We start from the raw sequence: 15999 nt of genomic DNA on the forward strand, positions 1-15999 counted from the left end.
CCCTAATTCCTTTAACATTTCTAACCTGACTTACTCTTTCCCTTCTGTGATTTTTTTTTTTTTTGACATTGGGTGGAGCCTGCTTCCTCTTAAAGACAGTCACCAGGATGTCTTCCTGAAAAAATAAATACATAAGATTTCCACCTTTGCGTCTGCAAGTTTTCTACTACAAGCCCATTTGGCTACTTGGAAAAGCCAGGAGGGTGCCTTCCTCTGGGTGTCCGGACTTTGTGTTTAACGCACGACAAAGCCCCAGAGCTAAGAAAGGGAATCACTTATCCTTTATCCATCCATTTTCTTTACTGATTCTCCTCCCCTAGGGAACTATGGCACTACTGATCAACTACTCACTAGGATAACGTACAATTCACAAAAATCCCCCAACTTTTGGTTGGTCACTAGGTTTTGTTGATTTTCTGCCTTTCGAATCCATACCCTCCTTTCCTTTCCACCACCACTGGCTCCTCTAGTTCAGAGCCTCTTTATCTCTTATCAATACTTATCCCACAGACCCCAAAGCACTCGCCCTGCGGTCTCTGCCTTCCATCCATACTCTTCTCTCTGCTTCCCATCATGTCACTGCCCTGCTCGCAAACCTTCACTAGCTCCCTGTCACCTGCAGGTCGATTCTCAACTTTATTCAAGGCCCTTTGCAGTCTAACCCCAGCCTGCTTTGTCTCCAGCCATTCCCTCTTGTTCTGAGATTTAAGCTAGAGAGGCTAACACACATTTCCTGGACCCTGTGACCTCACTGTTTCCTTTGACTCCCAGTCTAGAATGCCCTGACCTTTCCCTCCTCATTTTGCAGTGCCAGCTTCCATGCCGCCTTCCCAGAGGAGCCCTCTGTCTCTCTGCAGCTCAGCGCCTTGGATTCCCTTGTCCTCTGCCCACTAGAGTGCTTTGGACACACTTCAAGTCTGGCTCCTCTCCCAGTATAGGAGGTGAGCTGTCAAGGACACAGACTCTGGAGCCATCTTGACTCGGGATGAAGCTCAGCTCCACCACTTACTAGCGCTGGTATCATGAGCAAGTTACCTCACCGCCCTGTGATGCGATTTTGTCATCTGCAAAATAGGGGACATAGTAGCACCTTCCTCACCGAGTTGCTGGAAGGTTCAGTGAGATGATGTAGTTTAAGCCTCTGAGCACAGTGCTGTGTAAGTGTTTGCTAGCATTTTACTTTGCTAACTTCACGTCCCTCTTCCCAAACTGATGTTGAGCTCCCAGAAAGTAGGGTCTGTCTTACTCCTCTCTGTGTCCCCAGTGCCTTGTACATAGTAGGTGCTTGGTACCTATTTGTTCAATGAATTGACTTATTATTAGCCTGCCAGTTGCACATTCATCCGTGAGTTAACCGGTAAGCACAGGATCGTCTTCAATGAGTTGTATTCCCCAGCGTGGGTCAGCAGCGGGTTCCAGCCCCTGCGTCTAGACAGGTTTATAAATTCTGCGTATCTGGGTGACTTGGCTGGGGTATTGGGTTCCGCTCAGTCTGCTTTCCTTATCTCTAGGCCCTGTTCTCTGCCTCTCAGACACCCGGTGAATATGGGGTGTTTCTTGTTCTACTTTATCCAGAGGAGCTTTGTAATTCAATACCCTTGTCCTTGGCTTGGAAATGTGTCCTTTCTGTATTGTGAAAGTTTGGCCTCTGTCTGGCATTCAGAACGGGAATATGCCAGGACTTTGGGATGTTGTGACACCTGAATGGAAGGGGGAAAAAAAGAGAAGCCTCAGAGACATAAGAGTGCAGAGGGCAAAAATACCAACAAGCCAGGCATTGCTTGGGCTCACCTCTTCTGTGTCCTGCTCAGTGATTCCATTCCTGATTGGTTCTGCCAAGAAATAAAGGTAGTCTTTGCCACTCAGGACTTTGCTGGAGAAATGGGTCCCATCATGAGCTCCTCAACGAAAGATGCCAATAGAGAGTCTGGAGAGGGTTTTGTAGAGAGTAACACTGACAATTCAGAAAGCAGAAGCTAGAGCATATGAGAGAGAACTCTAGGCGCTGGGATGGGAGAAGGAGGTGCAATCTAGTGACTGATTTCAAGAAAATGAAGGGTGTTGATACAGACCTCTAGAATTTTCTACAGACCTGTGCTTCAGCGAGAAATTTAGGACAGCTTTTAGGCATATGTGGCTATTACTGTGGATGGGAATGGGTGGCGGCTGAGAGTTCTAACATCTCTTCCCTCCAGCCCAGTGGCACTCCTCTGTCACCAGTGCTCAGGGAGGGCCCAGAGTAGGCTGGGGCAGTGCTGAAAGGGAGCAAGCAGGGAGGCTGTCCCTACCAGAGCCCCATCCCTGTCCCCACCTCTCCACGTCTGCCCTTTTCCTATTCACAGTTCTAGACCAGGAGGACTTCTGGCGGGGGCAGAAGTGCTTGGCCTTTGACTCCTCTTTCAAAAAGGGTCAATCTGGGCTTCCCTGGTGGCGCAGTGGTTGAGAGTCCGCCTGTCGATGCAGGGGACACGGGTTCGTGCCCCGGCCCGGGAAGATCCCACATGCCGCAGGGCGGCTGGGCCCGTGAGCCATGGCCACAGAGCCTGCGCGTCCGGAGCCTGTGCTCCGCAACGGGAGAGGCCACAGCGGTGAGAGGCACGCGTACCACAAAAAAAAGGGTCAATCCTTCCTTTTGATCTTCTCCCAGAACTCTTCATAGAAGTCCTAGTTCCTAGACTATGACTTCATTTTTGGCTTTTTCATTTCTCTGCCAGATCTACCTTTTCATTGGTTTTTTCATCCCTACTTGTCTTCCTATTTTCCTCCTTCTTCTCCTTTTCCACTTTCTGGGGGCTCCCACTCCCCTCTCTCTTGCAGTTCCTTAGGTGTTGGCCTGGCATGGGGGGGCTCTGTCATAAGCCAGAGCCTGGCATCTGCCCACACACACCACCTGCAGCCCTTAGTGACAGCCAGCGTGGGGAACTTTCCTGGCTGGGACAATCCTGGGGCTCTGGCTGCTTCAGCTGGCAAACTGCTTGGAGACCCCCGCCTACCTTAGAAGCTGGGTTAGCAAGGGTCTTAGTTTTAGTTTTGCTTGGCCATGAGTGAGTTGAAGTATTGCTCTGTAATATCATTTCATTTTTTTTTCTTTCTTTCTTTATTTGGCCATGCTGTGTGGTTAGTGGGATCTTAGTTTCCCGGACCGAGGATTGAACCCAGGCCATGGCAATGAAAGTGCCCGGTCCTAATCACTGGACGGCCAGGGAACTCCCTGTAATATCATTTCTTCATTCATTCAACATTACTGTGCACTTGAAGCATGCCAATTACTCTGTAATATCATTTCTTCACTCATTCAATATTTATTGTGCACTTACAACATTCCAGTTACTGTTCTAGCCACTGGGCAGACAGGGATGTAAACAAGATCCAGTTCCCACCAAGAGCTCACAAGCTAACGTGTAGTCTGCTGCTTTTGTAATGAAATGTAATCGAGTATAAAAAAGGATTAACAATATGAGAAAAACTTGGATAATGGAGAAATGAATCCATGCCCCACCCTTCCTCTCAAATGCTGACTCCATCTTGAGTGATCACTTGGGTGTTTGCCATAATATAAACAAATATCGATGATGCCAGGTTATTTTGACTCTGAACAGCAGCCCATTTCCTAGAAAGGAGAACCTCAAGGCAACGTAACAGCAATAATCATTAGCCTCTTTCTACTGAGGTAATCATGCAGGTCTCTCTAACCCATATTGGCTTTCAACAGCTGTGTTTTGACAACTTTTTGTTTGTTTTTTATTTTTATTTTTTATTGAAGTGCTGTACCTGAAACTGACACAACATTGACCACGTTTTATTGAAAGGCAGACCCATCTTTTAGTCACATAAAACTCCCAAGAAAAGGGGCCTTCACGGAAATAACGTGGAAAAAGACCTCTCATGAGTGACCTCTTTTTAGAAGGGTGGGTGGATAGGAAGATGCAGGAGGACTATAGTTAAAAAAAAAAAAAAAAAAAAAGTAGACCTGGAGTTAGAAGATTAGAGGTCTAGTCCCAGCTGTTTACCAGTTAACCTAATGCCCCTAGGTCTCAGTTCCCTCATTTGTAAAATGGGATGATAACAGTATCCACATTTTTGGTCACAGTGAGACTTTGATGAGGAAAGGCATATGAAGCAAGTATTGTAGAATGCAGACATAGCTGGGATGATGATGATGACAGAGATGTTAAAACACAGGCTGTGTGACATTGGGAAAGTCACTTAGATACTCTGGCTTCAGTTTCCTCATCTTCAGAAGGAGCAAATCTCATAGGATCAGTTGGAATTCTGTTCAGCAACAGTTCTTACGTTTCTTGAGTATCTTCTGTGTTGGTGCCACACTGAGAATTCAGAGCAGGGTGAGGCTGGGTCCTCACTCTCCAGAAGCTCACCATGGGGGAAGGGGACAGACACACGCACTGATGACTCTTCTTTTGAGAAGACATGGTCTCAAAAAACATCGAGGTTCATGGGTGTAAGTGTTCAGGGCAGGAGGGTCCTGAAGAGCTTGGTAGGGAGGGAGTGTTTGGGCTTTGAAGGGTGAGTAGAGAAGGATTGTCTTCCCCTGTTGAGAAACATTTATCCTCAGGATAAAGGCCAAACTCTTCAGAGTTGATAAGCAAGGCACTAGGGTCAGACTGTGCAGTCCATCTTAGCTTTGCCACTTTCCAGACGGTGGAACCCCTGCCTTGATACTTAATCTCTTGGTGAGTCAATGTCCTCATCTGAAAAATGGGGATACAGGACAGTAATAGTGCCTACCTCAAAGGGTGGTTGTGAGGATTAAATGAGGTAATACATGAAAAGTACTTGCAGCTGGGGTCACAGGAACTATTACATAAATATGAGCAGTTGTGATGAATATTCAATGCCTGGTTTGCTTCTACTTGTATTTCAGGTCTTAGGTTAGTCATCACCTCCTCTGGGAAGACTTTTCCGACACAGGCTAACTCCTACGGCCACGTTGTGAGCTCCCACGGGTATCACTTCTTCTACCAAAGCACCGACACCAGTCATCTTTCGGTATCCCCACCAGACTGCAAACTCCATGGATAGGGGCCCGTGGATTGTGTTGGCTGCTGGAAGGGACACCTGGTAGGCACTCAGTCCCGCCCCGGGACTGACCCTGGGAGGGTGCAGAGCCGTGGGGGAAGGTAGGTGACCAACACGGGCTGGGTCTGCGCCCTAGGGAGAAAATGCAGCTTGACGAGTCAGGCGAGTGCGGGACCCCGCCCCGGCTCCTCCCCCAGCCGGGCCTCAGCCCCGCCCCCGCGCTGCTCCTGCCGGCGCTACTGGCCTGCGCGGTCCCCACCCTCCCCGCCTCCAGCGGAGCGGCCCCCGGCTTATTCCACTTGCGAGAAGCACCAAGCCGAGCCCGCCACCAACGCCGCTGAGGGATGCTGCGCTCCACGTCCACAGTCACCCTGCTCTCGAGCGGCGGCTCCAGCGCGCCCGGGGCGCCCAACAGGAGGGTGAGTAGCTGCTGTCCCGCTTCCTGTCCAGGCCGCCCGGCTGTCGGGGTCTGGGGATGGAGACGCACGGAAACCGGTCCCTTGGCCCTGACACCCCACCTGAACTCAATTTTAGGTCCTGTCTCAGCTCTGAACGAGACCTTTCTTTTCTACGTCCCAGAGGCGCCGCACTGGCTCGAAGGGCTTAAGGGACTTTAGGGAATTCCCGGAGATTTCCTCCCCTTCCTGCCTCGCCTATCAAGCCAAGTGTATTGGTGGCACCAGTTTAAAAAGCAAGGGAAACTTTCTGCATTGTCCCTATCTTGAGACTCAAAGGTAATGAATGTCTTTAACACCCAAACTTTCCTCCTTCCAGTGATGAAAAGAAAGGGCCACTTGTCCCCACTCGTGATAGAGTAACACTGATTTGGAGTGCGCTTAATCTAGGTAGGCTTCATTTTTATCAATACAAAGTAGAAATTACCTGCTGGCCACCTAGGAGCCCAGCTGTGGGACTTGGGTTTCTGCAAACTGCTTTCTTCTTTCTGATTTAAGTATTAGCACAGTGGGCACCATCTTCACCTAGGCTGCCCTTTGGAAGTGATGTTTCTTTGCCATCTTTGTTGCATCTTTTCTCATCTCTCCAGATGCTCTTTGAAAGAAATGCTAGCCACATCGTTCCCATTGCATATCTCTTCCAAGATTTGTACCTCAGAGCATACTGCCAGGGCTTTGGTTTGTGCCTTTTTGGTTCATCTGTTCATTATGATGTTCAGTACTCATCATTTGGGTGAGTACTTTTCTGTGGTTGAGACTTCTCTAATCATATTTCCCCTAGGTTTAGCTAAACAAGTAGGTAAGTCCAAGCCAGGGCCCCTTTTGGTACTCCTATCTGTTTTCTAGTCTTGTAGACGTGCTTATTTCATTTTGTATACCTCAACCAAGAGACTGGCAGTTGTCTTCAATGCTGTTTTTCTTTAGCTCTGGAAGAAAGACTCTGTGTTACCCCTGGGTCTGGGCCAGGTGATGGGTTCAGATATGTGCACGTGCACCACTTAGGGCTGACAGAACTCTGGTTGTCCAATCATTAGCTTCATAAAGAAAGATCCCCATTAGGTCCAAGTGGGTTTCCAACCACAATCCCAGCCTTACACCAAGATGGGTGTTTGCCTTTTTTTGGGGAAATCCTTCTCAGTTGGAACATAATTATGACTGAGAAAGAATGAAGTCACTGAAAAGCTAGCCCTGAGCCTGGACAGCGTCACACATGGGACCAGATTGCATTAAATTCTCTAGGTCCCCCTCCAGAGTGGGTACTAGTTGGGTGGCTAGAGTGATAATGGGTGGATGAAATGTGACTAATATAGTAGGTAACTTTTCTGAAGATTTTTTTTCTCAAATATTTACTTTCAAGTATTTCTTTAGTTGTAAGTGCTGTGGTGTCTGGCACAATAAACACACTGCTGAGAAGGCTTTGCTCTTTGAACAAGACAACTGAAATACTTTGGTCTGAATGGGTCTGCACCCTGAATCAGACCGTGTAGGGCTGCTCTGAGCACATGGGTAGGTTCTGCAAAGAAGATATCTAAAGTTTCTAGGGTCCCCTTTATGACTTCCAACTCTGCTCAGGATTTGCAAATGGCACAAGTACTGTGTGTGTGTATGTGTAAACTATGATCTTTGATTAATTGATTTATTAAACAATGTTTATAGATCTGTGTGATGCAGGGCTAGATATTGGGGTCCACTCCAACTGTGGGAGCAGACATTGTCACAGGCTACCATATGCAAAATGATGGTTGTAATAGTGGGGTAGAGTGTTGACAAGGTGGTGTAGAAGCTAAAAGAAAAGGTTCTTCTTGAAGCATCTGAGGAAGGCCTCCCTCTGTAGGAGACATGTGTGTTTAGTCCTGCAGGATGAGTGGGACTTTGTAAGGCAATTGACATCATTGAGATACTGAAAAAAGGAAATATGATTCTTCTAAATGGAACTCTTGGCATATACTGTATAACAGTGGTGTATTGGACCTGCTTTAGGGCAAAACACTTATTTTTTTGAAAAACAAGAATAGGATGCCTTGAAAATAAAATTGTAGACCAAACAAGTGAAAAGCGAAAAAGTGTTCCCTAAGTTGAAAGTTTTTCAATAAACTCTGTATTGTTCTGTCTTTGCTCTCAGATATTGGACAAGTGATGGTCTTGAACAGTAACAAGTTAGCCATTAAAATAACATTTCTGTTTCATCCAAAGAGCTTACCAAATTAGGGACTGCAGGGGAACCAGGTTGTGTTGATCCAGGCATTCAAGCCAACCAGAAATGGCGCTGACAGCTGACACTGAGCAGGGAGTTCTCTGAGTCAGCCACCAGGGTGGTATGGCCAGACCAGAGTGTCACTAGTTATCCTTTGTTCAATAGCTGCCACCTACAATTTGTACTTCCTTCTTATCTGAAATCTCTCAAGGGGGAAAAAAAAAACAGGTGGGAGAGTAATTTCTGTCAGCTGATAAACAAAGCTCTGAGAGGCATTTATGGATGCCAACCAGCAGGGGTTATAAAATTAAAAAAAAAATCTGCCTTCCAACCAGTTGTGCACTAAAAATAGTTTTATCTATGGCAACAGCAGGAAGATAAATTGGCTGGAGAATAACCATAGACAGGTTGATGACCTTGGAGAATAAACGTGTTTTAAAATCTTGACATTGCTTTGTGATTTGGAAAGGAATTTTGTAAATGCAGTTAATCCCACTGAATGAGACTTTGCAGTGAAAGGTCAGTTGTGTGGCCAGGTTGTGTGCTTTGGGGGAAAGGCACATGTTGCTTTGTGCAGCCAGATGTATTTGGTTGAGCTGTTCAGCGAGGGTGGTGTGAGATGATAGACTTGTCAGGGGTTCCCCCAGCACCATGCTCTGTCGATAATAGGAGACTGTTGGCTACAGTTACTGGTATCATGGCCCCTCAGTGGCACATAAAAAACAAAACCAAACCCAACAAGGCCACAGGGATAGGACTGTCTCGTGGCCTGCTCTTGCCAATATTTCTTTGCATTTGGCAAAGGCTTCCTCCGTTCAAAACTGGAATGGGCTGCTCAGTCATTACTTCCTCACTCTCCTGGGTCCCATTTCTGTCTGATAGGCTCAAAAGAAAGAATTCTCCTTAGCTGGCCGGTGAGTGGGTCAGACAGGTGTTTACCTCACTTCCTTTTCCTTTCACAGAAACATCTATGTGCATAACTTCTGTATCATCCTATGGGGCTCTGAGGAAGGAACACTGGGCATTGTGGGACCTCAGTGTCTGGTGGAAGGAGGCTGGGTGCAGCATCCCCCAGGGAGGGGATGGGCAGGGGGCCCGCTGTACTCAGAGAACAGTTGGCTGCTCCCCTGGGACCTCCTGAACCCAGTTGAGAGGTTTTAGTCAAAAAACCTCTGCCACTAAGAATTGATAGTTGTAGGCTCAGAAAAAAAATGTCCCGACTTCTCTGCTTTGGTTCACCCATCTCGCTGTGTCAGATGTAGGATGAAGGGACCTGAGTTCTGGGGATTCTTAAGGAAACCTGAGACCCGGAGGCTGGGTGTTACCACTGAGCTTCTGGTGACTTAGGAAACCCTTTCAGGTCAGCCTCAAAAATTGTAGAATTGAGTGCAGGGAGCTGTGGATCCTGGGCCAACAAACTAGAGACCAAGCTGAAATGTTTTGATCTAATATATAATACTTCCAGTGATTACGTGTGTTACGGTCTTCTGGCTTCCTGCAGCCATCTCTCTCCGCCGAAAACTGTCCTGATAGATATTTCCCAGCACACAGAATAGTAACACAGAGGTATTTACCTCTTTCCGTCCTTAGAAGAGTGATATTTCCTAAATGTTAGTCACCCTGTTGACTGTTCTTTGTCTTTTAAGGCCAGAGTGATCCCTCTAAAGTGCAATTACCTAGCCCCTCTACTTCAAGACCCCCCTCAGTCTTGTATCCCCAGGAACAAGCACAAACCCCCTTAGTTTTGTACCCAGGGCCCTCTGATCGGGCCTTTGCCTTCCCCTTCCCCCTCCTCATTCATACTCTTTGCAGGTGTCCCAAATTACTTGCTATTCCCCAAGCTTTTGATGCTGTTCCTCGCCTCTGACAAAGGGTCAGCGCCTCCAGGAAGTCTGCTCTGAACCCCCTCTTCCGTGTTCCCCTGGAGGCCTGTGCACCCCATCATTGCTCCTATCTATGATTAACTACTTGAGAAGGTTTCAGGACCCTGCCTCCCCAAGCCTGGTGTAATAGGTGCTTAAAAAGAAGAGGGTCTCCAGGGTCCTCAAACAGCCACACTTAACACTGAGTTGGCAAACGGGAAAACAGGAAGCGAAGCTTGGGATGAAGCCAGCCCATGACCTCTGGCCCACCTTGGCAGGAAGCAGGTGCCCTGTGGATGGGAGTGTCGGCCCAGGTGAGGAGTTTGACAGCTCTGGGAAGGCCTCCAAATATTCCAGGTGCTTCATCCTGTTGCACTGCTGGAGTTTCATTCCTTTGGTTAAGTGAGTGGTTCTCTGTTTACGCATGGAATACCGAGAAGCTTAAAATACCTCTGCCCAGGCCCCAGCCCAGACCGTCTAAATGAGAACATTGGAAAGTAGAGAATAACATCAGCATTGTTTAGGCAGCTCCCTGGGTGATTCTAATGTGTGGCCGAGGATTGGAACTCTTCCTTGCAGGGTTGCTCTCCCAGACAGCTTTCTTGGAAATGCAGACAGTCCTGGGCCTGTGTTCTGAAAGGTCTCTTTGCCTTGGTGGAAGGGCAAGGTGGGGGGGTGGTCAGGGGGTAGGAGTCATAACACGCCAGGTCACACTGGTGTCTGCGTGTGTTCGTACCTGTGTTTTTCTCTCTGGGTCTTGGCATTCGGGGCACATGGTGAGCCTGGTACAGATGAGCCAGCTAGAGCAGGAAGGAGAAGTCACCATCCTCCTACTGATGAATTTTGTCTGGAGTCAGCCCTGACACAGAAAAGGGGGTTCCAGGACACTTTATGCCGCCTGGAAGAAGCGTCCAAGTATGTAGGTCAAGGGTTGGCAAGCTACAACCCTGTAGTCAGATGCAGCGCTCCACCTGTTTTGTACTCTGAGCTAAGAATGGTTGTTACAGGGCTTGCAGACCCTCAGTGTTTACTATCTGGCCCTTTACAGAAAAAGTTTGCCCCACCCTGATGTAGATAATCAGGCCTGCAAGTTCAGGGCCAAAGCCTACTTCAAAGTAAGAGGCCTACTTCAGAAGGGGCAGGCCCTGTTCCACCTGTGTATTCCAGAGATTTTATGCTTGTGCTTAGCAGAGGGATTGTGGTGTCCGTCCTCCCAGCTACAACCTTAGTGGCCACACCTTCTGTTGTTAGGTGGAGCTGGGCAGAGTCCCACGGTCACAAAGTGGACTAGACCTGAGGGAAGTGTAAATGCACTTGGCTCATTTCCTTAGGGAAATCCATGTTTGTAAACTGATGAGCAAACCTGGCACCTTCCTAGGTGATCTTCACCCCTTTTTATTTGAGAGGGACAGTTTTCCCTCAGGTGAGCCCAGGTACTTGAAGCTGAGAGCATGATGGTACGTGGATCCCAGAATCCCCCCTCCATGGGGACCAGCTTTCTGCCTCCACAAAGGGGGTCAGAAACAAGTCCCCAGAGGCCCGGCTTTGCTCCTAGGTGCCCTGATTGCAGACAAGGACTCGGTTGTGTATCTTCTTGTGGAAGAGGCTTGAATGCTCGCTGCCCCTGCCTTGCTATTCCTCCCATGGGGGTTGGTTTTTGAAGAAAGTGGAAGGCTCTCTGGGGAGTTTCAGGTACATTCTCCGTCCTGTGTTTTAGTTCAACCTAAAAGGAAACCCACACTGATATTTACTGAGCAGGGCCTGTTATGTGTTGATATTATGCTGAGCGCTGTAAGGGCTACAGAAGCAATTAAGGTACAAAGCCTACTTGGGAGCCCTGTTTCCCCCTCTCTAGTCCATGTTGTTGGGTGTGGAACATAATAGGAGGTACTCAATAATTGCTATTGAATCACTGAACTCAGATTTGAGTGTTAGTCCCTTCCTCCAGAAATTTAAATGGCTCCCCAATGTCTTCCATTAGAGGCCTTGCTTTGCCATCAGGCATTTGTAGCTTGTCAGAGTTTGGCCCCTACCTGTTTGTCCATTTTCCTCCCCGACTGTTGCTCAGGATGCAGGCCCATTTACCATTTTCAGAACATGCCAATGTCTGTGCCTTTGGCCGGCCTGGAATGAATGCCTTGCCTGGTAATTGTCTGTTGTTATTCTGATGATGGATTCTCCCAACCTCACTGACCCAAGCAGTCCTTTCTCTCCTTCTATACCCAGCTCAAATGTCATCTCTAGGAGCCTTCCGACGTACTCCCACCTCCAGTTAAGATGATTGTTCTCCTTCCTATATTCCCAGGGTAAAAAAGACGACTTACAGAGTACTTGATATGTACCAGAAACTGTTCTAAGCCCTTTTCATTAGTTTCTTCATTAGTTTATTTAATCCTCGCCACAAGTTCAAGAGAGTGGTTCTGCAGTATTGTTAGCTGTGTTTTACAACTAAAGTAACTGAAGCAATAAAAATTAAGTAGCTTTCCAAAGGTTTCATAGCTAGTAGGTGTCAGAACCAAAATTGGAACCCAGAAGTGCAGTTCCATCGTGCCTTAACCACAAACAACCCTGTCTCTCCCAATATTATATTGGTTATACCAAGTGCTCTTGATTGCCCTTTGTGGGTGTGTTTCTGGATTATGAGCCTCTATGGGCATGGCTATTTCTTTTCCATATTAGTACCCTCATAGCCCTTAAAAGTATTTTACAAGTAGTGGGTGCTCAGTACTTAAAGTACACTAAGTCCATCTTCCTGCTTTTGATGCACTGGAAGGGACCCTTTCTTGTAGGGACGGCTGGTCCAGCAGTAGTGTTCAGGGTAAGTAAGATTCAGCTCTCCTCAAAGTTCAGAACACAAGGCTGAGCCAGCTGCCATGGGAACCCCTGGGAATAAACTACCTTACCTGCCTCTCAGGTACTGTCCAGCCTGGGCTGCTCTGGGTATTATGTACCTGAGTGTCAGGAAACCATGAAGGTCAGCATCCTAAAATGCTCAGAGAGATAAGCAACACTGCCTTGATCTTACTCAGTGGGACATTTTCCCACAGGGAGATTCCTGAAAGTGAATGACTAAAGGGAGATAATCTACTGGGTCAATCTATCTGATGCATTCAGGGGTTACTTAGTGCTTCTGTAAAGAAATTCAGAGTACTTTTTAGACCTTTGGGATGTTCTCTTTGCTGCTCCTGAAGCAGTCCTATGGGTCTAGGAAGGACTGATCTCTCTCTCTCTGTCTCTCTCTGTCTCTCTCTGTCTGATATAGTTGCTCTCAATCTTTATTATTGCTATGACTACTATGATTTTTTTTTTTTTTTTTTTTCTTTTTGTGGTATGCGGGCCTCTCACTGTTGTGGCCTCTCCCGCTGCGGAGCACAGGCTCCGGACGCGCAGGCCCAGCAGCCATGGCTCACGGGCCCAGCCGCTCTGCGGCATGTGGGATCCTCCCAGACCGGGGCACGAACCCGTATCCCCTGCATCGGCAGGCGGACTCTCAACCACTGCGCCACCAGGGAGGCCCTATGATTTTTAATTTAAAAACTTACACGTACTCGGAACAGGTGTAGACATCGCAGAAATCCCACTTTCCAAAGATAACCACCACTACCACCAGCAGCAGCTGGCTGTGTTTCCTTAAAGACATTTCCGCCCCCCACAAATCTATACAAATTATCAGATTGTATTTAAAAAACAAAAATGGGGTTATTGTTAACATTTTTCCCCCAGCACCTTTCTTTTTTTCACATGACAGTACATTTGACCATCTTATTAGGAAGGGTCTGATCCTGTTCCAAGCTGGGTTTGAACTGCATCTGTATAGTCAGTCCATCTGTGGATCAGCACTGATTACAGAATGCAAGCACCGCGTGTAATCCATGCCTTACTGTTTCCATAAAAGCACTTCTAATGACAAGAGTAAACACTCTACACAGGGGCCTGGGTGTAGCCGCAAGCACCTGCTGCACCTGCCAGATAGCTTTGAAGTCAAATGTTTATTTCACATGTTCATTTTATTTTAATTCATTATCTATCACCAGGTAAAACTGATAGTTTAGAGAAATGCATTCTCTTTCTCCTGCGTCTTTGCGTACCGTAGGGTATACATGGTTCGGGGAGACTTACAGGAAGTGTGTTGAGGAATATCGGAGTTCTGAGTGGACAAATAAAGAATTGTCTCAATCAGGGGGAGGGGACTTCTCATTTTGAGTGATTGGACCCATGAGGTCCCTTCTGGGCCTTGTCTTTTCTTCAGGTTTTTAGTTTATTCTGAAAATTATTGCCATTAGGGATTACCCCTCTAGGGCAATCAGCCTAAAAAAAGGTATCACTTGCAGTACTAATACCCATTAGATCCGTTGACCAAATTGTTTAGTATTATAGAAAGCAGAGCCAGGAAGCCAGTTAAGCCTATATCATTTTGGAGCTTGTAGGATGATGATAATATCTAGATAATAATAAAAATATCTAATACTGATAGAGGCTTACTATGTGCCAGACACCTTCCTTTACCTGCCTTTACCCTTGAGATTCAGAGAGATTAAAAATTTGCTCATAATCAACACAGCCTAGTAGGTATTGGAACCTGTGTATGTGCGTGTGCACCTGTGTAGGTATATACATGTGTGCACATACTCTGTGTGGGGGGGTGTGTGTGATGTGGTGCAGGAGAAAAGCCCTTCCTTTTCTCTGCAAAATTGTGCTGTGGCTCAGATCCAGCCTACCGGACAAGATTATTGAGCATCACAGACTTGGATTACCTGCCTGGTATGAGTTACACTTTGATGTTTGTGCAAATGCCAGCTGTTTTCAGCCAGTCCAAGTGGCCTATAATCAAAGGGTTACCTTTCTCTGGAGGCCCTCGAATTCCCATCAGTGTTGTGGATTGTCAGCTAAGAGAGCTACGTGCTGGGATGGCTTGGTTTCTCTTTGGCCAGCATGACTGGCGATGAGCTTTGAAGGTTTATTGCAAAGTTGGCCATGTGTCAGGCCACATCTCACCCTGGGGTCACTGGAGTCAAAGCTTGCCCAGAGGAGAGTGAGGATGAAGAAGGATCTTGAAACCAAATCACATGGCTGAAAGAACTGGGGTTGTTTAGTGCAGAAGAAAGGAGGTTCGGGCCTGTGAAGAGTAAAGGGAATTCTGTTTCAGTCCCCGAGGGCACCCTGGGTCCATTAGGTAGGAGTTCTGAGGAAGAACTTGTAAGTTCATTATCAGGAAGCTAGAGGTGTCAGGTAGCAAAATGGGGTACCTCAGAGGGAGGCAGTGGTGTGTGTGGAAGTGCTGATGTGTTCCAAATGTGTTCTCACCTGTACATGGAAAATGTTACCCTCTGGCTGGGTGTCCACCTGCCAGGAGCACTGTTGGGTTAGGGGGTTCCTTCGTAGGCTGGCAGGTTGGCGTTCAAAGGTCTTTTACAATCATATCCAACGCTGGGCTTCTTGGATGCCGGGTACTTTTGCTCAGAAGCTGCCCTGTGGACCAGTGCAGATCTGTGACCCTGCAAACCAGGTTGGGGGGTGTATTAGTTTGCTAGGGTTGCTGCAAAAAGGTACCACAGGCCGGGTGACTTAAGCAGCAGCAATGTATTGTCTCACGGTTGTGGAGACCAGAAGTCCAAAATCAAGGTGTCAGCAGGATTGGTTCCTTAGGGGGGCTGTGAGGAAAGGGTCTGTTCCAGGCCCTTCTTCTTCGCATGCTCACATGGTGTTCTTCCTGTATGCGTGTCTGCCTCCCAATTTCCCCGTTATATAAGGACACCAGTTATTTGGGATTAGGACCCACCCTAATGACCTCATTTTAGCTTCTGTAACCTCTATAAAGACCCTATTTTCAAATAAAGTCACGTTCTGAGGTGCTAGGGGTTAGGACTTCAACATAATACATTTTAGGGGGACACAGTTCAACCCATAACAGGGACAAGCAGTGCTCTCACGAGGGCAGTTGGCTGTGGGCTGGGCACTCTGGGTGCTGCTTTGGCCCTCTGGGGTTTGTTGTTGTTTTAATGGTAGGATCACTTCTCTCTGGAAAATGTCACAGTAGGACCAGGCTGTGACAATAGGATGAAATAGACATCATGTGGCATTAAGTACATTGTCATTGTTGTGCAACCATCACCACCGTCCATCTCCAGAATTTTTTCATCTTTTCCAACTGAAACTCCATTCCCCTGAAAGGATAACTCAGCCCCTGGCAACCGCCATTCTGCTCTCTGTCTCTATGAATTTGACTACTCTAGGGACCTCACGTAAGTGGAAGCATATTGGATTTGTCCTTTTGTGCCTGCCTTATTTCACTCAGCATAATGTCCTCAGGTTTCCTCCACGTTGTAGCATGTGTCAGAATTCTCTTCCTTTATAAGGCTGTATAATATTCTGTTCTATGTATGTACCACATTTTATTCCTTCATGCATTGATGGACATTTGGGATGTTTCTACCTTTTGGCTGTTGTGAAT

General features: G+C 47.2%; 1 protein-coding gene across 3 annotated transcripts in view; it reads left to right on the plus strand.

The window, feature by feature from the left end:
- MYZAP (myocardial zonula adherens protein) overlaps window positions 1-15999 on the plus strand; it is a 119330-nt gene that overhangs the window by 12551 nt on the left and 90780 nt on the right. For 2 of the 3 annotated variants that reach the window (XM_082618379.1, XM_082618377.1), the window contains exon 4: window positions 4883-5456. In XM_082618379.1, the coding sequence (XP_082474505.1) occupies window positions 5382-5456 (75 nt within the window). In that variant the 5' untranslated portion in view covers window positions 4883-5381. The remainder of the gene's footprint in view (window positions 1-4882; window positions 5457-15999) is intronic. The other variant, XM_082618378.1, reaches the window with a different exon arrangement.

This window comes from Mesoplodon mirus (genome assembly GCF_964341445.2).
Source record: "Mesoplodon mirus genome assembly, chromosome: 4".
Classification (NCBI taxonomy): domain Eukaryota; kingdom Metazoa; phylum Chordata; class Mammalia; order Artiodactyla; family Ziphiidae; genus Mesoplodon; species Mesoplodon mirus.